The sequence below is a fragment of the Macaca fascicularis genome, chromosome 14, assembly GCF_037993035.2.
Source record: "Macaca fascicularis isolate 582-1 chromosome 14, T2T-MFA8v1.1".
Lineage (NCBI taxonomy): Eukaryota > Metazoa > Chordata > Mammalia > Primates > Cercopithecidae > Macaca > Macaca fascicularis.
The window spans coordinates 123,184,630-123,210,574 of record NC_088388.1 but is presented as its reverse complement, the minus strand read 5'-3'; the positions used below and the strand labels follow the sequence as shown (position 1 = coordinate 123,210,574).

Genomic DNA, 25,945 nt, shown 5'->3' with positions numbered 1-25,945 from the left:
CACGTGAGGACACAGCAGGAAGACGGCTGTCTAAGAACTAGGAAGTGGGGCCTCACCAGACATTGAATCTGCCAGCACCTTGAACTTGGACTTCCCAGCATCCAGAACTGTGAGAAATAAATTCATGTTATTTATAAACCACTCTGTCTATGGTATTTGTTGTAGCAGCCTGAATAGACTAGACAGCAGCTCTCTATCACTCTTGTTTGTAAGAGGCTGAAGTTGACTCTACCTCAGGCACAGCTAAGCAAAAAAGATTATATCCTGATTACAACAAGATGAAAATAAACAGAATTGACAAGAGAAATTTATTACTAAAAATAAAGCAGCTGAAATTTTTCCCAGGGAAAACCGTCACTACAGGACCCTCCATGATGAAATATGTGAATATCTTCTTTACTTCTGAATTGCTGCCTTCTTCCATATACCCAAAATTTCAGTTTAAATTAATCACGATGAAAACGATGTGGCATCTGATCCCTTCTTGTTCACTCTGAAGACTGAATTGGGCTACCCTGTGATGGAGACTTCAAGTGCTGCAGGTGAGTATCTGCCAAGGGTTCATGTGTCAGGTACGTGGGCTGGTAAGAAGACACAAAGGCTGCAGGCTGAAGCTCTGGGAGGTCCAAGGATCCTGGGGAAAACAATTCCTTAAGTTCCACTGCTGCTTGGGAGTCTGAGCAGACTGTTTTGGTCAGACACATACCTGTCCTTTCAATCAATTCCTTAACACCCTTGCATTTGACAGCTCAATTTTGCCTTTGTTACGACAGGACAGATACTTTTACAATGAAAACTGGTTGAAACAGATTAAGTGACTTGCCTAGGGTTATATAGCATATTAGGCAAAGAGTGAGAATTTCAATTCCATTTTTTAACCCAGGGTTTTCCCTATATGACCCCAAAGCCTGAACCCTTGATCACTCCACTCATTTGTGGGAGGAATTCATGGAACACAGGCAGGGCCAAGGCCTTCACCTGACCCCACTGACTTCGCTTGAGATGTTGTTCCCTGCACAGTAAACTTTCCCCTGGTGTTCTGCTCCGCTCTTGCTTAGCTTACAGAATAAGCTACCTTCGTTTCTGGGGTACCCTGCCTTACTATGATCGCAGGTGCCCCCCATGACATCTGTGAGTAACCTCGGAAGCTATGCAGGCCGCAGGTCCCCCTCTGACTCAGCACTCTGCAAGGCTGATTCCATGAAAGCTTTTATCACTCAATGCATAGATATTTAGGGTACTCGGCTATGCATGAAGGTGGGAAGGTAGCCTAAACACAGTCAATTTTCAAACCAGAAAGGTAAAGTTAAAGATACCTGGCAGAAGGGGATCATTCTGATCTTCATCAAAGGTCTGTCTCTGAAAGGCTTCAAAGCTCATAGCTGCATCATTCTCTGGCAGCCCCTCAGGTAGCTGCCCGTCTCCAGGTTTGCACACATCAAATTTCACCCACTGGTAACTGCAGAAGCAAGGGAAATCACCCTTGAGAGTTATCTGCTAGACATAAATACCCATTCCTACCTCCAAAGGGATCAGGTAATTTTTCTTTATATTCCTCCCATATATATCTAAAACACATTAGCTAACAAAAACCTAAAAGAAACAAGCAGGACTCTTTAGTGACAAATCATTCTGCGAGATTTCCCACCCCTTTTGCTGTCATGGTACACACATAAAATAGTCATAATCAGAGAACAGTGGAGTCCTGGCTCTTGCTCACCTGTCCAGAAGGCTAAGGGGCCAATACTGAGCCATACTGGTTGAGAAGCAGGCAGGCCTTGGACACAGCAGGTGAGTGAACAAAGTAGTAACTGCCAGTCCCTGGCCGGCTGATCACTGAGCTTTTCTCAAGGGAATGAATTTGACCACACTTACTTGATGCATTTTCGAGCTCCTGGACAGCTCTGGATCAAGTTTTGGATGGCTGGATGAGAAAACCCAAAAAAGTCAGCTCCAGCTGGAAGCAGGTTAGGCATTAGTTTCCCCCTAAACAGGAGAGGGATAATTTTAGTTTGAGAGCTTAGCGGGAGATGAAGATGGGTTTAAGAACAGAATAGTGGTATGAACAAACAGGATAAGCTTTCTTGACTTTGATAATGTGGAGGCTCTAGTTGGTATGACGTCAGGAGGATCCAGGATAGGTTTCCATAAAATGAGGTATCTCATTCAAAGCAAGAGAAAAGGTTTCACTGTACCAACAGTGATCTTTTAGCCTGTTTTCAAGCTTTTGGTCAACTTACGTAGTAGCACTTATAGTCCTGAGCAGTTCTGCATGACAAGCATCTGCAGAAGAGCTGACGATGGCATTCTGGGGGTCATCTTCAGGAACAATTTCAAACTGAGAAGGACAAACGAGCAATGAGATCAATTCTCACGAAGGAAGGAAAGAGGGCACACTACTCTGTAAATATTTCTTTACTCTGGAACTCGAAGGTGATGTACACCATCTTCAAAAGGGACACACATACTCTCCTACAGGGCTGCTAACAATTTAAACAAATCCAAGCACCTAGAGAAAGTCCTTGGACTGTTTCAGTTCTACCCTTCTTGGTTGATGGCTTTCCAAAAGTAAGCATTTAATTTCTTATATGCCTTTCCAATCCACTTACTTATATCCTTAAGTACAAATACAAATGGTATTTTAAAAACAAATGAGATCACTCTCCATGTAATCTTCTAAGTCAATTTTACAAGATCTAGGAGAAACAGGCTGACTGCAAACTGCCATTTCATTGTATTTGCTTTCATTTTGAATGTTAAAATATCTTGGTTATATTAATAAAAAGAAACTGTTGCATCGAAATTATACTAATTCTGAGGAATTTTTGCCAAGAAAATATTTTTGTAACAAATGTAACAAGTTAACTAGCTGATTTAATTATTTGGCCAATTTTCTATAAAGCTCAATGATTTTTTTGACAGGAAAATATTTCTGTAACAAGTTCTATCTAGCCAGTTAAATTCTTTGACTAGTTATAAAGTTCAGTTAAACAGTTTCTAGTTCTTCAATGTTTACTTCGGTTGAATTATCCTGAACAGGATTAATTTATTTTCTGTATAATTTTTTAGAATGATATTGAGCACTACTGATTGCTAAAAAAAGTCAAACCAATTTTTACTGAGTATAGGTTCTACTACTGTTAGTTTTCTTCTGTGGTTATTATTTCACTGGATTCAATTTCCTGTGTCAAATTTTAGAGATCTGTCAATTTTGTCAGAAATAAATTCTCTCGTGAGTAGTTTCAGTCAATGGTGGTTTTCTTATTTCAACCAATGGCATATCTTGCCAGGTTAAGATTCTAATGTTTTATATTTATTTCTCAGCTAATAAATGAAAACACTCTTTGCAATTAATTTCTTTTTTTTCTTTTCTTCCTTTTTTTTTTTTTTTTTGAGACTGAGTCTTGCTCTGTCGCCCAGGCTGGAGTGCAGTGGTGTGATCTTGGCTCACTGCAAGCTCCGCCTCCCAGGTTTATACCATTCTCGTGCCTCAGCCTCCCCAGCAGCTGGGACTACAGGTGCACGCCGCCAGGCCCGGCTAATTTTGCTGTGAGCAATTAATTTCAAATAGTCCAGGACTGCTCTACTGTTTAGTATCCGTCATGTCAATTTCAATTATTTTTGTACTGAAATTTCTACCTTATTTGAGTAAAGAGCATTAAAGGTAGAAATGTTATACTTTAGTCTTGAAGATACTTCCTTGTTAGTACTAATGTATAAATCTACTTCATTCTTTTAATTGCTGTACATACAAGGGTGGATATATTTTACTTAACCATTTTCTCATGATGGGTATTTAGGCTATTTCTAATTTCTTGCTATTGCAAATACTGCTACAATGTACATTGTTACATGTTACTTGGTTCACATTTGCACATTTCTCTAGGTGCAAATATGTACCTAGTGCAGTCTAGATACTAGACTATCTAGACATATTCTGGGTCAAATGACACACATATTAAAATTGTTGATATTGCCAAGTTGCCCTCCCAAAAGACTACCAATTTTCACTCCTACTAACGAGTACTCGTTTTCCTCCACCTCGGCCAGCACTGGATATTATTAATCCCTCTGATGTGTGCCTATGAGCAAAATAAGATCTCATTTTTGTTTTATTTGCATTTCCCCATTTACTGATGAGGCCCACACTTTACCATCTGCACTGTTTCTGTGAAATGCCTGTGGGTTTTTTTTTTTTTTTTTTTTAATATTGCTGTTTCTTACTCTACAGAGCACTTTATCTGGTATTAATACTTTGTCATACGTTTTCTTCCTGTTTATTGCTTGTGTTTTAACTTTGATCATGGTGTCTTTTGCCATTCAGAAGTGTTTACATTTTTAATAGTTAAATATGTTATTATGTTCCATTATGGTTTCTAAGTTTCATGTCTTACTAATAAAGAAAGCTTTTTCACCTCACCCTAAGATTACAAAAAATTCTTTTACATTTTCCTTTAACATATTTATAGAATATTCAATAAAGCTAAAGTAATAAAAAGTCATATTGACATGTATAGACAAATAGATCAATAAAAAGGAATCATCTGGAAACAGATACAAGAATTACATATATTTAGTGTGTGTGTGTGTGCGTATATATATATGTGTATATATATATATATATATATATAAAACAGCTGCTTGACGTTAGTTGTAACAAAATTTGAAGCTAGATTCCTAGCTCACAAACCTAAAAATAATGTCCAGTTAGGTTAATGACCTAAAAAAGAAAACTAAAAACTCCAGATTCTTCTTTTTCAAAAATGTCTTAGCATTTTGTTTTTCAGAGACAATGAAGAATCAGCTTGTCAATTTCTACTTAGGATTTTGACTAGATTTGCATTGCATTTATAGATGTATTATACATATGGTATACTGTTACAATAATGAGTCTTTCTAAAGAAACTGTTGTATAATGGAGGTCACGTGAGCTCTCAACTATGCCTAACAGTGCTCTGATAGGCGTGATGCAATATTATCTACAAGAAGTCAAGCCGTCTCAGGGTTCTCCCAGCTTCTGCTCAGAGGTTCCTTACCTTGCCTCTACTTCCTTCTACCTTACTTTCTAGGGATCTGTAAGTTCCTCAGTGAAGCTTAGAACTCTGAAAATGGTCTATTTTTTTGTTTTTCCCCAACAATCAGGAGATGATGGTTGGGGAAAATGAACCGTCTCAAATCTTAGCACTGAGAAGGATGAAAAAAGGTATTTAGTAAGACTAGGATTTAAGACTCTCAGGTCCTTAAGAGTATTTGCAGCCAGAAACTAATATGCAACTTCTTTGCTAACTCCATCTTGGTCCAACTTGACATGGCAGTGTATCAAACTAATCTTCCCTCTATTTTGGCCTGTACCTCACATAAGTAGGCTTGATCAAGCCTCACATAGTCACAAAGTCAGCAGCTGAAGTAGCATGGTTCAAGGGAAAAGGGCATCAGTTTTAGAATGAGACAGATAATAGATTCACATCCAAGCTCAACCACTTATTAGCAGAGGTGCGACTTAGGGCCAGCCACTTTTCAGGATCTTGGAATTACCCAAATGGTGATTATACGTATCTACCTTGTAAGGTGTCAGAACAGGTAATACATATCCTGGCATAGAGAAGGTTCGAAAGACAAACAATGGTTATTATTAGAGGGGGTACCTGAGGCTGCACACCACCATCCTTGATCTGACAGGTATATAGACACTTCTGGTCTGGGCACTTCATGCTGGCATATATTCGAGTACTGCAGTAGCCCACAGGGTAGATGGCACTCTTATCATGAAAGCCAGGTCGGTCGGTGATGATCTATAAAAAACATTCCCCCAACCTGGGATTGAGGTCACTGAAGAAATGAGAAGTCCAGTTTCCTGTGGTAGCCTTTAGAACCACTTTGGGGCTGCGAAGAGTGACAAATCACACAAAGACAGAGAGTAGGCTGTGTAGCAGACAACGCTGACCTGGGTTGGCAGGGACTGGAGACATTCTGAGGTTGGTATGGATCAGCAAGGGGCTGCTGCTAATGGGAACAGGGAGGGAAGGCTCAACCCCATTCCCATATTTCTCTGATTCTCCTCTCTAAATATCGCTGGTCTCACTCACCTCCCCCAGGCTATATACTGTTAGACCCCCTAGTCCGATGGGGAACACAGGCCGTCCTGAGGGATCCAGGGCAATGGGCTGAACCAGCTTGCGAGCACCTCCCTCCATTTTCTTTTTCTTGCATGTTTTCTTCAGAACTGAAACGCAAATCTGGGGTCACCCACTTTAGGCCCCTCCCAATGTTGAAGGGAAGGGATAAATTTGCATGTGAATGGTAAGGGTAATAAGCCAATCCTGGTTTTATATACTTACTGAATGGGCACGTGGGGCTTTCGCCCAAAGCCCTGAGTATCTTTCTAACTTGCCCAGATTCGTGCTTAGGAGCTAAAGGCCTTATACTTTTTAAGGCCTCTCATTTCTTTTGTAAGATCAGAAGTTTGCCAAGCCAGCAGTGTGCTCCAAAGGCCACCTAGCCCATTTCCCTGCCTCTAGAAAAGACTAAATGGAATGCAACCTAGAGAGTTGGGGGAAGGGGAGAGTCTCAGTCTGCTCCCCTTGCATTTAACAAAGACTAGCTAGGATTTCTCCACCCAAAGTGGCTCTAATACGTTTGACATTTGTTTCTCAAGGGCTCTTAGGGCTCCTTAAGAACCAGATGAAACTCGAAGTATATCTGTAGCTGTGTCTGTCTGTTAGTACCAGGTCTAACTGTCATTAGTAGGTGAGTCACTGGGACAACTGATATCATCTCCCCAAAGTACCTTCCAGTTTGTTGTTCTCTTTGCCTTTTTCTTTTTTCTCCTTCTTCGATTTCTTCCCAAATGGTTCCTCAGCCCCAGTGCTGGGCCCTGAAATAGGCCCAGCTCCCTGTATAGTTCCCACAGAGCTGGCCACACCATAAGTCAGGGGCAAACTGGAACTGTGGGAAGGAGCTGCAGCCTGTACTTCCCCTTCAGTTAGAGCCTGAAGCTGGAGGAGCTTCTTTAGCAAGTACCTGAGGTCAGGAAGGAAAGGAGCAGAGAAATGAACTTCCATATTGTCTCAATTCAGTATTTTACTCAAGTGCTGGGAAAAGCCAGAACTGTATACAAAGATTACTATGATCATAAAAGAAAGGTTCTTATTAGACCCTATGAATCATAAAGCCCTGGAGGATAATCAATACTTCAAGAGGCCAAGGATAAGAACTGTAGCTTATCTCTTGCATCTGGACGGTTCCTCTACCTTGATGTTGGATGGTGTTAGGCTTCTGAAAGGCACGTTATTTACAGATGTGTATATACCCATTGTGCTTTGCACAGAATAGTATGTACAGAATAAATATTTGTAGAATAAGAGGCAGTTGCTTTTATCACTTGGCTTTTATAATTGGGCCATAAGATTAAATAATCTTAACAAGATTATTTATGAGAATGTGGCAAGACAGCTTTTTCAGAAAGATGAGTAGAAGAGCTGTCTCATCACGTAACTTGAGCTGGCTCAACGTAATTTGGGTGTGCAGGAACCAATGCCATAGGTTAAGTTTCTCTGTACTTGATCAAGTGGCCAAGGGGCTGTGTGATGTGCATAAATCCCACTGGGAAAAAAATCTCCAGAGCAGTAACACCATTATCAATCACCAAAAAGGTGATGCTGAACACAAAATGAAGCCAGCTCACCTTCTTTCTTCTTTTGCTTTAAGAAATTTTTCTTCAAGACGAGCAATTTCATCACAAATAGCAGCATTTTCCTTTAAGTAAAAATTTGAATATAATCATATAAAAATGAATAAACAATCACATTATTATGCTGGGAAGAGGATCCATATTTCAAACCAAAAAAGCTTGTATTACTGAGTGAGGAGGAGGAGCTATTCTACCTTGTGACAAACTATAAATAAATCCATAGGTAAAGGTAGTCAGGTTCTACTATGGGCAGGGTAGCTATGTAATTTATTATCCAATCTGGGACACCTTTGAGTGAAAAGGGGGTACTATTAATGCTTACGTCAGAACAATATGGTAAACCAGGACTGTCCTGGGCAAGCCAAGATTAATGGTCACCCTAATTAGCATAGCCTTTGGCACAGAAAAAGGCATACTGCTTAAATCCACAGATGCTTACATTAAATACTATAAATATGAAGACTATTCTCAAGTGCCTCAACTCTTGAGAAACTTATAAAGCCAGTCTAACCCAAATAGAGAAAAACTGGACAGAACAAATTCAAATTTAGGGTGTAAAATTCTTAAACTTCATAATCTACTTATATGAATTCAGGTATTATCTTTTTTTTTTTTTTTTTTTTTTGGTAACTTATGACTCAGTCTATCTCCCAAGCTCCAATCCTGAAGGGAATGATGAATCTGAATGCTCCATAGGTGGAAACTCAAATTCTCAATGTTCAAAACATCCCTTTTTCTTCACAAAATCTTCTTTATTGATGGAACCAACATCCTTGAAATAACATAAGTTCCAAGCTTTAGGTACTTTGACATATAGGGGATAAAAGACAGGGAACAGTCAATCAGATGCCAAGTTCTCTTAGTTCTACTTTTCTTGTTTCTCTCCAGCGCAAATAGCAAGCAATGCACATAGCGAGTGCTGAATAAGTGTTTTTGGAATGTGTATTCTAATTTCTAAACTTTTCCTTATGCTTCCAAATATGCTGAGAGATGTTCAAGCTTTTGGTAGAGAGATGAACTGTTGACTTGGATGTGGGGGGACATTTGAGGACTCCACCCCTATTTCCAAGCACTGAAGCAAGCCAAAATATTCTAATATACAGTTATGGCTGGCAAGCTATATTAAGTTTATTCATTCAATAAATCCAGTGCTTCTACAATAAAAGAAAGGAAGAAACACTTGGAACACTCAAAGGATAGAGGGGGGAAATTACTGAAAGTTTCATGTACCTCTTTGGGCAAGGGGGCAGTTACGGGGATGTGAGGTGCTCAGAAAATAGTCTGTGTACTGGAAGTCATAAAATGGAATCAGGGTTATTTAAGTTGGAGTCAGGGCTCTGACACAGTAGCCTTGGGCAAATCATCTCTTTCTTCAGTGTTCTCATTTTACAAATAATGCCTCATTCTCAGGGCTGTATCTCAAGAATCAAATACATTTCCTAGAGTTCTGCAGTAATAACGATGACTAAAATTTATTGGCATGTCTTTTAGGCACCAAGCACTTTTCTTTGCTCATTTAATATTCATTATTCTGCAAGGTAGTTACCAGCTCATTTACAGATGAGGACACAGAGAAATCACGTAATTTGTCCAAGGACACAAGGCTAACAAGTAGTAATGTATACGGAAAAGCCAACCCTATATTAATACTGTCATCCTGGGAAGGGGGAACAGCTTGGGGAAAGATTTTGTGAGGGGGTCTCCAGGCGGGGACCGGCTGGACGCGGGTCAGACTCACAAACACAGTGGCCTTGGCCGCTTTGCGCAGCCGCAGGTACTTCAGCCGGTACTTCTCGTTCTGGCTCTTCTTCGGGAGCTTTTTCATCCTGGCCTTGCTGGACTGCAGCAGAGCCCGCGGGGAGGAGGCGAGGCCGTCCAGCAGGCTCATGGTCCAGCCCCGCTACGGGGGCCCCAGGACGCTGCCGGCATCGGATCCTAAGTCGGGGGAGCGGGCGGGAGCGCTGGCTTAGTCTGTTCGGGGCTAGCGGAATCGTGGCTCTAGGAATCTAGCTCTCCGGGACGTTCCCAGGGTTGACCGCAGGGCCAGAGACACCGGCAACCCAACCGGCTCCCTGCGCCTCCCAACACTTCCGTGTCTGTCTTGGAAGTAAACCCTTCCCGGAAGTTACGTCCCGGTGTCGGCAGCGTGTAACTTCCGGGGCAGGGAGAGTAGGGCGGTCTGGGCGGTGCGATCCCGGGGGCCAGGAGGAAAGAGACAGCTGGGGGCGAGTGCTGGATGAGGAAAGGAGGGAGGGCCGGCGGCTGGAATCGAATCCGGGCCTCGGGCGTCTGTGTGCTTAGCTGAAGGGTACTATAGTTGAACTAATGAACTAACAAAAATCTTACCAACGCTAGCTGTCCTTCACGCTCCCCCAGCGGGCCACTGCCTTTCAACACGTTTTTCATGCTTCATGCAGACAGGCTTTCCCAGACTGTCTGGGAAAGAGTCCCAAATGCTGGGACTCTACTTCTTTCCCTGCTTCGTTCCTTTCTGTAGCTCACAGAAATGTGTTTGCAGGGCCTCCTAATGCTATGATCTTCCTAGGAGCTGGGAACACAGTCGTGAATAGGGAGGAAGGCCTTGGCTCTTTCTAGTAGGGAAGATGAGAGATTTAACACGCAGTTTTAATACTGTCTCTAAGTAGGCACTCAGTAGATGTTTGTCTAGTGAAAGCAGAAGTGTATTTGTGTACATAGTATGTACATTTATACGGTTCTAACTTTACAACCGAGGTCTATTAAAATTAAGGAGGATAGAAGAATCTTTAGGGTGCGGTATTGGTGAATGACCCAGGCTGGATGGCAGAAGGCTTGCATCTTCTTCCAGCGATGCCAATAACTAGTTCAGTAACTCTGTAGTTTTTTTCTCTCGGAACTAAACATAGTCTTTAGATTGTAAACTTTATAATAGTGGAGATGAATGGGATTTCTACATTGTAAAGTACTCTACTGATATATAATGACTGTTATATGTTCAAAATGTAGACTTTTTTTTTTTTTGAGACGGAGTCTGGCCCTGCTGCCCAGGCTGGAGTGCAGTGGCGCGATCTCGGCTCACTTCAACCTCTGACTCGCGGGTTGAAGCGGTTCTCCTGCCTCAGCCTCCCGAGTAGCTCGGATTACAGGCGCCCGCCAACACACCCAGCTAATTTTTGTGTCTTTAGTAGAGATGTGGTTTTACGATGTTGGGCAGGCTGGTGTCAAACTCCTGACCTCAGGTAATCTGCCCGCCTTGGATTACAGGGTGAGCCACAGTGCCTGGCCGAAAATACTGACTTTTAGAGTTGTGGAAATTCAGGAAATATGTTACATAGTTAAAACAATAAGTTCACTGAACTATTGGAGAAAAATATAACACTATAGTAAGTAATGTGTAGTCAGAATAAAAAACAGGTTCGGAACTGATGACCCAGGTACTTAATTTCTGAAAACAGTAAAAACAGTGACAGGGTCTTGGCAAAATCATTTTAATACAGACGAAAGCTTATGGAATTCTTGTTTTGATCATATATATTGTAAAGTGCTCTTGTTTGACCTGAGTGAGTTTTTAATAGAGCAGCTCTTCAGGATGCCAGTGTTTCACAAACATACTTAAGGCAGCCATATATATTCAGTTTTGGAAAATACCAGGATTATTTTTAGCGCTTATAAAACCCACACTAATGCCTTTGGTAATATAGACTGGTTCTTTACCTTGGAACTTCAAAGTAGTGCCAGTAATAGGAAGAGACTTTTCTTTCCTTTTTTTTAAAAGTCTTGTTTGCTAATTGCCTGATTTATTTGCTGTTGTGCTGTATTTTGTCCTTGCAGGCTTTGGGGTCTGACTTTATTTGTATTATTTATTTTCATATACATGTATCACATCTAGTGGGAAGAAAAGTGCTATCCTTTGTCCTAGTTTGCAGGCTGTTTTGGCCAATGGACTTCAGTGGGATTTGCATGAAGATATTTTTTGTTTCTTCTTCATTGGAAACATTTCCATACACTTATAAAACATTTCATTTGAACCTTTGAAATTCAGAAAATATAGTACAGGAAAGGTTTAAAAATCCATAATGCTACCACTTGGAATGAACTACTTTTAACATGTTAGTATATGTGTCTAATATTTTATGCATTTTTATATAGGTTAGGTAATACTGAAAATAAAGTTTCCTTTTTGTTTATTTACCATTATATCATTTCAATTTCACAGATGTTAGTATAGCTTCTTTATAAGCATAATTTTAAGTGGCTGGTTAATATTCCAGTTATGGCTATATTATATTTTGCAAAATTATTTCCATGTTCTTTGACTTTTTGGTCAATTCCATTAAAAGCACATCTTTGTGTCCAAAGCTGTTTCCATATAGGACAGTTTAGAGGCTAGATTTGTGTGCTCCACAAAGGTGATGCCACTGAGCAACTCATTCAGTCCTTACTTGTTTAGAAGAATATTTACCTAGTGCCTACTATGAGACCACCTTTAAGAACTTTAAGAGAGGAAGACAGACAAGTAAATTGGCAATGTTAATATGGTATGATAAGTTTATTTCAGAGGTAGGTTTTATTTTATTTGGCAGCACCCAGTCAGGGAAGGAGGGAGGAGATAGGAAAGGTTTCTTGAAGGAGATATATATGGGCAGACTCTGAAGGAGAGGTAGTGGTTGGTTGGCCCAGTGAAGAACAAAGGAGGGCATGCTGGGTGGTGGAGACAGCATCTTCAAAGGCTCAGCATTGTGAGCAGCATGGGAACTGCAAGTAGTTGATTGGTGTGAAAGTTGTGTGTAGAGAGAAGCAAGAGGAGAGACTGAAGCAGTAAGTAGGGTTTGGGTCATGAAAAGTCTTGTGTACCAACTGAAGAGTTGGACTTTGACCTAGTGACAGTAGGAAATCATCTATCAGCTCTTTGCTTGTGTTAGGTAAACTTACCTGAATTTGTCAGAAGCAACATAACTTTTCTACATAACTGTACAAAGAAGGGTCTAAATGGTCTATGCAAAAATTCTCTAAAGAAATGCATAATGTGTAGCTCTAAAAAGAAATATAAAATGGCAGACAGCATGATATTGTGTGTGAGTCTTTGAAGTCAGATCAAAGTTCCATTAACTACAGGCATAGAAATGGGAGTTAGAAGATAAAACAGGGTGATAAATCAGAAGAGAAAGAAGTTCAATAGCATTTTACTGTCTAGCCATTTCTAAGTGCTTGCTATTCAGTGATTAGCTGTAAGGGAAGGCATAGTATCCTCTGGAGTATTAAAAGCATACCTGGCCCTATTAAAAGTTGTGAAGGAGTCTGTAGCCCATAATCCCAGCCCCTGGTGAAATGAGTTCCTGGTTTAGATGGTGAAAACTGTATCTGGGCACCTGAAGGCCCCACTTATGGCTGAGACATAGCCCTGGCCTTGTTCTACTATGTCCTTACATTCTAAGAGCAGATTACAAATTGAAGCCATCATCTCCCAGCACTTTGGAGGCTACAGAGGACTTGGACAAGGTTGATAACTTCTACAAAGCAAGCTGGGTAAATTCCTAGGATTTCAGGCCACACTAAAGGGTTTCAAGGGGTTTACATCTTTATTAATCTCTTGCCAGATTGCCTCACTTGCTCTCTGGGGTAAGCTGAATGTGCGTCCAAGAAAGGATATGAAATTGTCTCCATAAATGGCCTTTAGAATCTTCTTTCCTTGCAGCATGTCTAGACTTTATTTCTTTTTATTTATACTGTCCTCATAGAATGTTCTAGACTTAATTTTTTAGCTCTTTGACTCTTCAGCTCCAGCTTTCACATTTATTTCCATGTCTTGATTATGTCTTCTCACTTTTAGGATAACATGATAAAAGATATATGATTCAGTTAAGTCCAAGCTTAGCAATTTTAAAGTGTGTATTTTTTTGTGTGTGTGTGTATATGTGTATTAGTGTGCATGTCTTATGAGGAAGGAGAGAGACTTTCCACAAAATTTCTGGCTCCATGGTTTCTTAACTATGGGTGTTCATCACATGCCGGGTTGGTGAGATGTTTGGGTTTTGAGGGTTCTAAGCCAGCCAATAAAGTCATAAAATCAACTACTGTGTCAATATTGTGCTTCTGGGTGGTCGTATCCTTTAACACACATAAGACACTCAGCCAGCTAAAAGAGATGAGCTCAGAGACGTTAGCTCGGAGAAAAAGAAGGATCACATTGAGGTCATTGATGGGACATCCTAGCATCTTTCTGCTGAGGAGATCGAAAGCTGGGAGCATCTCATAGACAGATAAGAGTCGTTTGTCCCACCGACATAGCCGTGTGAGGTTGTATATGATCACTGGAACCAATATGGTGTATATTGCTACACTGGAGAGGCTAACAATCCGGAAAATGGACAGTGATGTCAGCCTGCATGTGATGAGGCTGGGGACATGGGTCTCATCACTTAGCAGCCCTGCCTTGATGGAGCAGCTGAATTCTTCCTGGAAGAAGACATCCAGATGGAAATGACCAAGGTATAGGTAAGTTGCGGAGGTGAAGAGGAGCAAGAGGGAGTTCCTCAGGAGGTAGGTAGCCACTAGTGAATGTGAACGCTGCTTACATGCCAGGTACCGCTCTAGCAAAGGGAATTCAAAGTATCGTTCTTTCCGAGCCCTGGGCAGTGGAAGAAAGGAGGCAAGGTTAGTAGTGACCGTTTAGAACCATACTCCAAGAGAGGCATGTGACAAACTAACAGATCTGTTTTCAACATGGCATTCTTGGCTCCCATGAAAATCTGCCTTCCCGGAGCATAACCATCCTTCTCCCCAAAACAGAGACATATGAGTGTATCTTGATTCTCCAAGTACTGACTGCCATGTGAAAAACCCAGTGAATGATCAGTGAGTAATGATTTATTACACTGGATTTCTGCCAAGCAAGGCAGACTAAAGTTCTAAGCTGAAGTAGGATCTTTAGGTAGCAACAGGCTTATGAAATTAGCACTGGATTGGGGGTCTAGCTGAGTGCATTCTGGGCCGGGCATGGTGGCTCATGCCTATAATCCTAGCACTTTGGGAGGCTGAGGTGGAAGGGTCCCATAAACCCAGGAGTTTGAGACCACCCTGGGAAACATAGCGAGACCTCATCTCTATGAAAAAATACAAAAATTAGCTAGGTGTAGTAGTGTACACCTATGGTCCCAGCTACTTGGGAGGCTGAGGAGGGAGGATTGTTTGTGTCCAGGAGATTGAGGCTGCAAGAAGCCAGGATTGTGCCACTGCACTCCAGCCTGGGCAACAGAGTGAGACCCTGTCTCCCCCACCAAAAAAAAAAAAAAAAAAAAAAAGAAAAGAAAAAAAGTACATTCTGGTTCTTGGCCTGTGTACTCTGTGTATGATCTTTGGGCCAATTCATTCATCTCATGTAAATAATTTGGCTCACAAATGTTTGTTGAGAGCTGTGGTGTTCAGGTACATGCAAGCCAGTCTGTGCTCTGAAGAAGCTTAGAGCCTGGCTTGTGGGGAAGGGGCAGATAAGACATGCAAATATGGAATAAAAATAGCGCTTGGTTTGTTGCTAAAATCGTGGACACAAACCACAATGGCTGTAAAAGTTAGGAGAGGTAGGCAACAGTGTGGCCTTCAATGTTCAGAAACCTTTATGGAAAATATTGGCTGAAATCTGGGCTTCAAAACATAGGATTTTTTTTCCAAAGATAGAGTATGTGCATAAATATGGGACAATATGATTCAAATGTTAGCGCAATTGTCCCCTTGGGCCATCTAGCCTGGCCACTGTCTGTAAAACTACACCACTCTCCATCCCTCCAGCTTCCTTCTGCCCCCACTTTTTCTTTTCTTCATACCACTTATTATCTCAGAACATAGATTGCACTCCCACGTTCTGTTTGTCTGTTTCCTTAATAGAATGTAAGCCCCACAGGGATAGGTACAGCTTTGTCTCTCCTGCCCCCGTCCCCCAACACATACACGTGAATGTGTCAGAAGCACCCAGGACAGTGCCTGTAGGCAGGTGGAGGAATAATGACATAGATAAGTGATTTGTTCAGGGGAAAAGGAGGAGGCTGCCTGGGTGCAGTGGAAGGTTTCTGTCACCTGGTAGTTAGAAGTTTGAAAAAGTAGTTGGTGACAGTGTGTTGAGGGCCTTGCACACATATCTGGGAAAGTTTGAGTATTTTTTGGTAGGCATGAAGGAAGCTATTTAAGGTTTCGAAAGGGAGTAGTGTATGAAAGTGGAATTCTAGAGAGATGAATCCCTTTGTGGGCTCAGTGTACACTACAGGAAGAGTCCTTTCTCTCTCCCTTTACAGAAACAATAGAAAGTTAATGAGATGATGTGTTAAGCACTTTGCCCTCTTGAGACGAATGGCATGGAAGATCATTTAAAGATGACTATGCAAAGATATCATTTAAATTCCTGACTGAATTTCTCAGAAAAAGGTGGTAGAGACAACTCACTTCTCCAGCTCATCCCAGAACACATAGGGGTCAGAGCTCTTCTGCCGGATCTTCAGCATGTGCTGCACCAGGCGGATGGAGCGATTATAGGATTTGTCCAGTTCGCTGATGATGAACAGCAGATCGGAGCTGAGGGCTGGCACAGCTGCATACTGCCACAGCAGCACCGGCAGGTACATGAGCAAGGCCAGGGCCAGCAGGGAGTAGGGGAGGGCCTGCAGGGCGAGAGCAGCTGAGGAGGGAGGCCGGGGCTGCCGAGACCCTGAGTGACAGCGCTGAGTGAAGGGCTCTCCTTTCCCCTGTTCCTGCCTCAGCAGGGGAAGGCTGTGTGGGGAATGGGCTAGCCCAGGCCCAGCCCCCGAGGCACCCTACTGACCTGGCTGAGTATAGGGAGGCCTGCTTGAGAAGGAATGTGCACCTTCATGCTCCCCTGGTTCGCTTTTCTGATCCAGGGTCTGTGTGGGTTCCCAGGGAGAAGAGAGAGTGAGAAGAGAGAGAGGAAGGGAGGGGAGGAGAGGAGAGGAGAGAGAAAAGGAGAGAGAGAGTGATCTGCCTACCTCCCTCAAAGTGGTCTGTGCAGCTAGCTAGCTAGGGGTCACGGCCAGCAGAGGCCATGTCATCCTAAGGGAGAGAAAATCCCATTTCCTCCCTGTCGCCTTCCTGGACTCGTCTGATGCACAGTGGCCTTTTCCAATTTTTGGATTCTTGGTAATGCCAAACTACACCATCAGACACTGTCTTGGGATTCTTTGGGGGCTCTTTCAGCTATGTAAATCTATAAGCTGACTTTCACGAATTCATAAGCCTTGTCTCCTCAATGACTGCATCGTTAGCTACCTGCAATAAGGGACTGATATGGGTTGAATTGTGTCCATGTCCTCCCTCCATTCATACATTGAAGTCTTAATTCTTGGTACCTCAGAATGAAACCTTATTTGGAAATGGGGTTGTTGTGGATGCAATTAGTTAATTTAAAATGAGGTCATACTGGAATAGGGTGGACCTCAAATTCATTATGATTGATTTTTTTTTTTTTTTTTTTAAAAAGCCAGGTAAAGAAGCAGACATGCACAAAGGGAGACTGCCCAGGGCACTGTATCTACAAGCTAAGGAGTGGGACCTGGCAGACCTTTCCCTCGCAGCCCTCAGAGGAGCCAATACTGATGGCACCTTGGTCTTGGACTTCCGGTCTCCAGAACCCTGAGATGATAATTTTGATTGTTGAAGCCACCCAGTTGGTGGTGCTTTGTTTCAGCAGCCCTAGCAAATTAACATAGGGACTTTTCCTTAGGTTTCCTCATCACACTTACCACACCTAGCAGGGTTGGGCCCTGTAAAGTAAAATCTCTACTTGTAAATATTTTCATTTATTTATTTATTTATTTATTTATTTGTTTATTTATTTAATTTATTTTTTGAGATGGAGTCTCGCTCTGTTGCCCAGGCTGGAGTGCAGTGGTGGAATCTCAGTTCACTGCAACCTCTGCCTCCTGGGTTCAAGCAATTCTCCTGCCTCAGCCTCCTGAGTAGCTGGGATTATAGGTGCTCACTACCACACCCGGCTAATTTTTGTGTTTTTAGTAGAGACGGGGTTTCACCATGTTGGCCAGGCTGGTCTTGAATTCCTGACCTCAAGTAGGCAGGCTTAATTCCAACGGCACCCCGCCCTTCCCCACAAATTAAGGTCTGAATGACTCTTGTAGGAGGAAACTGATGAGCCCAGGAAAAAGGACTACAGAGTCAATATTTCAGAAACTAATGAAATAGACCAAAGGGATCACCTTAAACCGAAGTCTGCCTGTTTATGTGCCTCACCCTCAGGCACAAAGCTTCCAATTAGATACAAGTGGGTCACCAAAGATCACCACATTCAGAGAATGCCTGAAACGTGAAAGCAAGTGACTAAAATAAATGGGTTAGGGGTGGTGGGGATAGAGGCAAGAAGGAGTAGAATGAAGTGGTTCTGCCCCACTCCACTCAACCGTGAAGCTGGCCTTACAGAGAGTTTGCTTTACCTTGTGGGGCCAGAGAGATTTCATCTTGTCCTGACCAGGCCCGTCCTGCTCATGGTGAACCAGTGAGTCCCAGCAGGAGCTGTCCACGTAGGCTGCCTGCCGGATGCTGAAGTTACTGGGAGAGAAGCAACTGATCGGAGACCCTGCAACAGGAACACAGCTTTGAGGCCGCCTGAGTTGGAGTGGAGGAGTGGGGACTCAGGGGCAATCGTCTAACTCTTCCTGTTTCTGTTTCTGGCAGGGACTGTCTTCTTCCCACACCTTAGTTTTCTGGGTTGAGCACTGCCACGTCACGGTAGGACAGGGCACTCCTGGACGCATCCCACTGTATGGCCAGGGCTTGCCAGTGCTGACTCAGCCTTTTGGGTCTGGCGGTTCTTTGCTCTCAGAGTACCCCCTGGGCTTTTTGTGCTCCTGTAGTCTGGTACCAGAAGGCTTGTGGTTTGATGGTGATATCTCTTTCCTGAAATAACTGACATCCTTTAGGCTCTAAAATGTTGAGGATTAATTGCCTGGGCTTCTGAGCCTACATGAAGAGAAAGGGTGGGCAAATTATGCCGGAAGGAAAGTGGGCTTGGAGGAGAGTTCCTGCCTTTTTGTTTTCATGTCAGTCTGCAGAAAGAGGCAGAAGTGGGAGCCATTTCTTCTCCCTTGGTTGTGGATGAATGAAGAGGTGGTGGGAGGCTGGCACACCTGTTTGGGAAATGTAGTAAGCTAATGGCACTGCTGGAAAGGAAAGCCAGAAAGAAGTCTCAGTTCTCAGGAAGTCCACATTCTCTTTAACAAAGGTGGCGGATTTGCTGAGTGAATCCAGCACCTGAAGCCCTAGATGTATGTGTATGCTAATGTCTGTGTGTGTGGCTGGGGTTCGCAGACAGGAAGCAATGGGTTTATCCAGCATCTCCAATGTGCCTGGCTCTCAGGCCCTTAATACATATTCTCAAGTCAATAACCCTGGAGTTGGGGGGTTGGGGTGGGAAGAGGGCCCAGAGCAAATAAGAGACTTGGCCCAGCTAAGATGAAGAGGTCTAAAGTCCTAAAAACATTACCAGGGGTGTCAACTTCTTTCATTCATAATGAAAACCAAAATAAAGGTTTGATCATTTGAAATGACATAAAATATATGAATACTAAAATTACAACTTTTTTTTAACTGTAACATTTTGCAGATGACTTTCAAAATTTTTTGGTGCCTCTGCTTTGCTGGCCTGAACTCATGCATCATCTGCCTTTTGGATAATCCAGCCCAGCCCAAAGCCATGGAATCCCATCACTGTGCGCACCATCTCACTTCAGAGCCCATGCACAGAGTGACATGAAGGGGAGTCTCTCTTGCGCACTGGGCCTTGGAAGCAACTTACCAGAGGAGAACTCCTGGGCGAATGCCAGGGACATCAGCAACAAGGGGGAGCCCACAGCTACGAACTTGACTATCCGGTCCAGGGGCAGTTCCAGGCGCAGTCCTTTGAGGCGGGGGCCCCTGCGGTCAGGCAGCAGGGCATCCGAGAGCATGTACTCTGCAGCTGTGTGTGCGAGTGACATGATGCTGCTGAGCTTGGGAGTGCCGAGGTGGCAGGAGGGGTCCTGGGATGGTGGAATGAGGAGATGGCAGCTTCAGGCAGCTGGCTTTGAGCAGACAGTGCCTGCTGCCCCAGCCTTATGGATATCTATGCTGGGAGCAGGCGATGGTTCTCTAAATAACTGCCCAGGCCTTGAGCCAGGCCCTGCTAATTAGAGGGAGGCACAGCCTTAGCGGGTCCTTGCTGGAGGAGGATCGGGCCTCACCTGGGGCTGGTGCCCTACTGTTGTCTGGATTATCCTAGAGCAGATGGAGTTCTGTGGCTTTATGCTGCCCTGTCATTAATAAAGTATTTTCAGCCGGGCGGTGGAGAGAAGGAGGGCTGTGGAACCAAGCCCCCCCATGTAATTGGTGTGGAATTTGGAGGAGGATTGCTTAAATGTTTTGAAGGCACTCATTTTGTGGTTTGGGGTGGGAGTCGAGCCCCCGCGACCCAGCTGGGATTGCTACCCTACACAGTAGTCTTTGTCCCAGTGATGGTTTTTGCTCTGGGCCCAGACTCTTTCCCAGAAACTTTTCTGTGTTTGGTGTTAGATTTCCTTCCCTGACTCTGGTCTTTTTTCCAGAATGTTTCAACTACATATTTACAATTTCCAATTCCTTTTTAGCCCATGGGTTCTTTACAAAGCTAGGGGATGCATGGCAGTGTTGAGTCATGGAAAGAGCATAACCTTTGAAATTTGGAGGGAAAACTCCTCCACTGGAGACCTAGGAGTACCCAGGTTTTAACTGTGTGACTTCAGGCCAGTCACTTTTAGCTCAGTTTTCCCATCTCTCAAATGGTAGTATGTAACAAGCTTACAAGATTGGGGGGATTGATTAAGAGTATTGTTTGTGAAGGTACTTTGTAAACTGGAAAGTGTAGCAGAAGTGTCAGCTCTTATTTCAATTTGGTGGGGGTGGGTGAGTGGAGAATAGGGCACTCTTGTCTCTAGTGTTGCCCTTAAACTGGCAATAGAGGCTCTTAACTTTATCCTCTTTGGTTGTGCCCTTCTCATCAGGCAACGAGTACATGGGCTCAGATGGATGTGTCCATTCAGAGTGTGTGCAGCCAGCTAGAAACCACTCTGTAAGGTCCTGCCCAAATGGCCCAGCCTACTTCCCAGACCTGTATGGGCCTTTTTTTCAGGGGTAACCTCCCAAGGGAAGATTGTGCTGCTGGTGTGCACTTCTAGGCCCAAGGAATGGCTGGCTGTCGGGGTTTGGATGCAATTTATAAGTCTTGGGGTGTCCACACGTGCAGTTGTGAGGTTTTTTGCAATGTGGGCGTTAGCTGGGTTGGGAAGAGAAGATTGGGCCAGGGACCTGGGAGAGTCTGAGGATTCTAAATTTGAACCTGGCATTCCTGATCATTATGAAGCTGGGGTGTGTGTGTCTATATATGTCAAGCAAGGATAACATATTTTATTCAACAGTTTGTTAACTTGGTTTATAACTTTTAATATTTTAGATATATGGTATGTGGACCTCTATTTGAACTTTTTTTTCCTAGGCCACAAATGTTTGGGCTGGGTTTACCTCTCTCCCACCCCACAGGCTAGAGGCCCATTTGGATTCAGAGCTGCCCTGCGTGTGCTAACTGGAGTGTATGAGTCATGGGGCAGCAGGAGGGATCCTTTATTTCTCTTCCCCATTTCCCTCCCCACACCACATTTCTGTATCTTTGAATTAGCCATGTTTTTGACAAATGTTTATTATTAGTTTGTATGCATGTATGTCCTTTTACTTTTTAAAAATACATTTTTATTGAGAAATAATATACACACCTTAATACTGTGTCTAGCGTACACTACTTGTGTGATGGGTGCACTAAAATCTCAGACTTCTCCGCTATACAATTTATCCATGTAACCAAAAATGATTTGTACCCCAAAAGCAACTGAAATAAAAAATTTAAAAAACCAAAAACCAGAGAAAAATTCATATACCATAAGGATGCAGTTTAATAAATATTCATCTGATCAAGAAACAGAACATTACGAGCACCCCGGACACCACCTCTGTGCTCCTTTCTTCTAGCTTTTCCAAACGGTAAACGTTATATACACTTCTAATTGATTAGTTTTGCCTTTTTATACGTTATGTAAATGGAATCATGTGCATGTGTTTATGTGTCTGGATTCTCTGCTCAGCGTATTTTTGAGATTCACCATGTTGTTGTATGTACCAGAAATGCATTTCCTCTGGGTAGATATATAACAATTTGTTTATCCATTCATAAGCTGACAGATATTTGGGTTTTCAGGTTCTGGATGTTAGAAGATACTGTTGCTGTGAACATTCTAACATGTGTCTCCTGGTGAATACATGTACGCATTTATGCTGGGTACATAGCGAGGGGTGGAATTGCTAGGTCGTAATGCTATGCATATGTTTATCTCTATAGTTTTTCAAGAGGTTGTATCAGTTTACACTTTCACCAACAGCTTATGAAAATCCTAGTTGCTGCACATCCTTGACATTACACCTTTGGAATTAAAAAATTATTAAAGCCATTTTGGAAGGTGTGTAGTAGTAGTACACTGTGGTTTTAACTTGAATATCTCTGTCGACTAATGAAGTTGGCTACTTTGGCCGTTTGGATATTTTCTTTTGTGAGTGTATGTTTGAGTCTTTTGCCTTCTTTAATGTTGGGTTGTCTATCTTTTGCTTATTGATTTGTAGTACTTTTTCAAATATTCTGAATATGAAACCATTGCTAGCTACATGTTTTATTTATATCTTCTTCCACTCCACTGGTTGCCTTTTCATTCTCTTAATGGTGTCTTTTGATGACCAGAAGTTCTAATTTTAATACAGTCCATGTATTATTTTTTTTTCTATGGATAGTGCTATATGTATTCTGTTTAACGAACCATTGGTTATTAATTACAATGCCTTGAAAAATGTTTCTGACGTCTTCTCCAAAATATTTTTGTGTTATGTTTCTCATTTGAGTCTGCAGTTCATCTATAATTTTTTGTAACATGTGGTATGAGATAGAGGTCAAGAAATACTATTTTCCATATGGCTATCCAACTGACTCAGCACCATTTATTGTAAGACCAGTCTTTTCTCATTGCAGTGCAGTGTTGTCATGGTCATAAATCAGGTGACTCTGTTCCAGCTGACAATTTGTCTTTTTTTTTTTTTTTTTTCCCCACACTACACTATCTTAGCTAGTACAGCTTTATAACAGGTCTTGGCACCCGCAGTGTAGATCTTCCAGTTTTATTGTTCTTCCGGATTGCTCTGGTTATTTTTGATCTTTTGCATTTCTACATGAATTTTACAATCAGTTTTTGAATTTCAGCAGGAAAAAAACCCGCTAGAATTTTTTGATTGTGACTTTAATTTACAGTTTAATTTGGGAAACATTGCCCTCTTTATAGCATTTAGTTTTCAAATCTATGAACATGGTATATCCTTCCATTTGTTTAAGACTTATTTCTGAAGCTGGGCACGGTGACTCACACCTGTAATTCCAGCATTTTGGGAGGCCGAGGCAGGTGGATTACCTGAGGTCAGGAGTTCGAGACCAGCCTGGCCAACATGATTAAACCCCATCTCTACTAAAAATACAAAACATTAGCTGGATGTGGTGACAGGCACCTGTAATCCCAGCTACTTGGGAGGCTGAGGCAGAGGAATTGCTTGAACCCGGGAGGCGGAGGTTGCAGTGAGCTGAGATCGTGCCACTGCACTCCCGCCTGGGCAGCAAGAGTGAAACTCTGTCTCAAAACAAACAAATAAATAAATAAATCATAAAGACTTCTTTCTGTGCATAGCAACTTTTGGTTTTAAGTGTGGGTGTTTTACACATCTATCGCTGGATTTATTCCTAGGTATTTGATGTTTCTTGATGCTATTGCTAACCATGTATTTTTTAGAAAATTTATTTTCTAATTGTTTGTTGCTCATATATGGAAATACAACTGATTTTTGTACACTGATCTTGTGTATGTCAATCTTATTGAATTCATTTATTGATTCTAATAGTTTGTAGATTAATTTAGATTTTTAAAAATCTATACAACCATATCATTTATGAAAAATCAGTTTTCTTTCTTTCTTTCTTTCTTTCTTTCTTTCTTTCTTTCTTTCTTTCTTTCTTTCTTTCTTTCTTTCTTTCTTTCTTTCATCTTCATGCCTTTTATTTATTTTCTTGCCCTATTACACTGGTTAGGCCATCCAGTATAATATTGAATATGAGTAGTGATAATGGGTATCCCTGCCTTGTTCCTTCTCTCAGAGGGAAAGTTTTCAGTGTTATTATTGAGCAGGATGTTCATTGTAGGTTTTTTTCCTTTTTTTTTTATTGGTAGGCATTCTTTTTCACATTAAAGAAGTTCTCCTTTATTCCTAGCTTGCTAAGTGTGTTGGATATGAGTGAATATTGCATTTTTAAAAATATATTTCTTGCATACTTTGAGATGCTCATATGATTAACTTTATGTGTATTATTGCGATGAAATATATTGATCAATTTTTGAATGTTAAATTACTCTTGCATCTGTGAAGTAAATCTCACTTGGTTTCAGTTTGCTAATATTTTGTTAAGGATTTTTACATTTCTATTTTAAAAGGAGAAAGAACTTGATTTAATTTTCCTTCTTAATAAGGTCTTTGGCAGGTTATGCTGGCCATACCAAAAGAGTTAGGAAGTCTTTCTTCTTTATCTGCTTCCTCTTGTAAGAGTTTGTGCAATATTGGTATTATTTCTTCACTAAATATTTGGAAGAATTTGCAGGTGAAACCATCCAGTCTTGGGATTTTCTTTGTGTGGAGTTTTAGTAATGGATTTAATTTCCTTAGTCAATATTTGACTGTTCAGATTTTCTTTTTTTAACTTTTACTTTATTTTATTTTTTTTTGATATGATATACGAAGTCTCACCCTGTTGCCCAGGCTGGAGTGCAATGGCGCGATCTCGGCTCACTGCAACCTCCGCCTCCCAGGTTCAAGTGATTCTCCCACCTCAGCTTCTGGAGTAGCTGGATTATAGGCGTGTGCCACCATGCCCAGCTAAGTTTTGTGTTTTTAGTAGAGATGGGGTTTCACCATGTTGGCCAGGCTGGTCTGGAACTCCCGACCTCAGGTGATCCCCCTGCCTCAGCCTCCCAAAGTGCTGGGATTACGGGCGTGAGCCACCACGCCCGGCCTGATTAATCAAATTTTCTAGTTTCTCTTATCACAGCTTAAATGCACTAGTTTTTTATTGTTGCATAAAAAATTACCCCAAAATGTAGGGATTAAAACAAAAAAAGTTATTATCTCAAATATTGTATAGATCAGAAATTTGGGAGGGGCTTAGCTAGGTTGTTCTGGCTCAGGGTCTAGTGAAGGTGTTGACTGGGGCTGCAGACATCGAAGGGCTTGACTAGCGGCAGGATCTGCTTCCATACTCACTGAGTGGTTACTGGCTGGGAGTCTCAGTTTCTTGTTGAGTGTTAGCAGTAGACCTCAGTTCCTTACTGCACAGGCCTCTCCTTAGGGTGACATGGGTGCTGGTTTTCCTAGAGCAGATGATCCAAGAGAGAAAGCAAACAGGAAGCGACAGTGCCTTGCATGACCTAATCTCGGAAGTTGCAACTGCTATTTCTGCTTTTTACTATTCACTAGAAGGAAGTCATTAAGTCCCCATACCCACAGAGAAAGGAATTAAGCTACACAGTTTAAACGAGTGTCAAAGAATTTGCGAACTATTTTAAACCATTATATTAATAAGTTAAAAATTTGAGAAAATTGTCCATTTTCCATTCGAACTGTCAAATTTGTTGGCATACTAGTAATCATAATATCCTCTTATATCAAATTGTATTATGTAATTTTATATATATAGCCAAGTTGAAAGAATTTTATAGTGAATGCTTGCAATCCTTAATTCTATCCTTAGCACTTCACATGGTTTGCTTTGTTATGCATCTATCCAGCCCCCGTGCACCCATTAATTAATCTTTTTTTGGATGAATTTCAGAGTAACTTGCAGACATTGATACTCTCTTCTGTAAACATTTCAGCATGCACATCAACTATACCTCAATGTTTATTTACAGGTTTTTGTTTGCTTGTTTGTTTTCTGAGACGGAGTTTTGCTCTTATTACCCAGGCTGGAGTGCAGTGGCGCGATCTCGGCTCACTGCAAGCTCTGCCTCCCGGGTTCAAGCGATTCTCCTGCTTCAGCCTCCCGAGTAGCTGGGATTACAGGCACCCGCCATTACGCTCAGCTAATTTTTGTATTTTTAGTAGGGATGGGGTTTCACCATGTTG

The 25,945-nt window shown here is 42.0% G+C and overlaps 2 protein-coding genes across 3 annotated transcripts; both read right to left on the bottom strand.

Annotated features, from left to right (window-relative positions):
- Window positions 1-294: 294 nt before the first annotated feature.
- TBRG1 (transforming growth factor beta regulator 1) lies at window positions 295-9,793 on the bottom strand. 2 transcript variants are annotated; one of them, XM_005580027.4, is made up of 9 exons: window positions 9,429-9,793; window positions 7,685-7,755; window positions 6,788-7,020; window positions 6,087-6,223; window positions 5,646-5,792; window positions 2,241-2,338; window positions 1,876-1,986; window positions 1,317-1,459; window positions 295-634 (listed from the first exon to the last, which is right to left on the bottom strand). In XM_005580027.4, exons 1-9 carry the CDS (start codon window positions 9,576-9,578, stop codon window positions 489-491), a joined length of 1,236 nt encoding a protein of 411 aa, XP_005580084.3. In that variant the 5' UTR covers window positions 9,579-9,793; the 3' UTR covers window positions 295-488. The 2 variants fall into 2 exon arrangements, with proteins under 2 accessions (XP_005580084.3, XP_073871619.1); XM_074015518.1 differs by lacking the exon at window positions 6,087-6,223.
- Window positions 9,794-11,836: 2,043 nt separating this feature from the next.
- On the bottom strand, window positions 11,837-19,747 carry PANX3 (pannexin 3). The gene is made up of 4 exons (XM_005580026.5): window positions 19,479-19,747; window positions 18,118-18,260; window positions 16,103-16,317; window positions 11,837-14,297 (listed from the first exon to the last, which is right to left on the bottom strand). The coding sequence occupies exons 1-4, from the start codon at window positions 19,657-19,659 to the stop codon at window positions 13,658-13,660; spliced, it is 1,179 nt and encodes a 392-aa protein (XP_005580083.1). The 5' UTR covers window positions 19,660-19,747; the 3' UTR covers window positions 11,837-13,657.
- Between the last annotated feature and the right edge of the window lie 6,198 nt (window positions 19,748-25,945).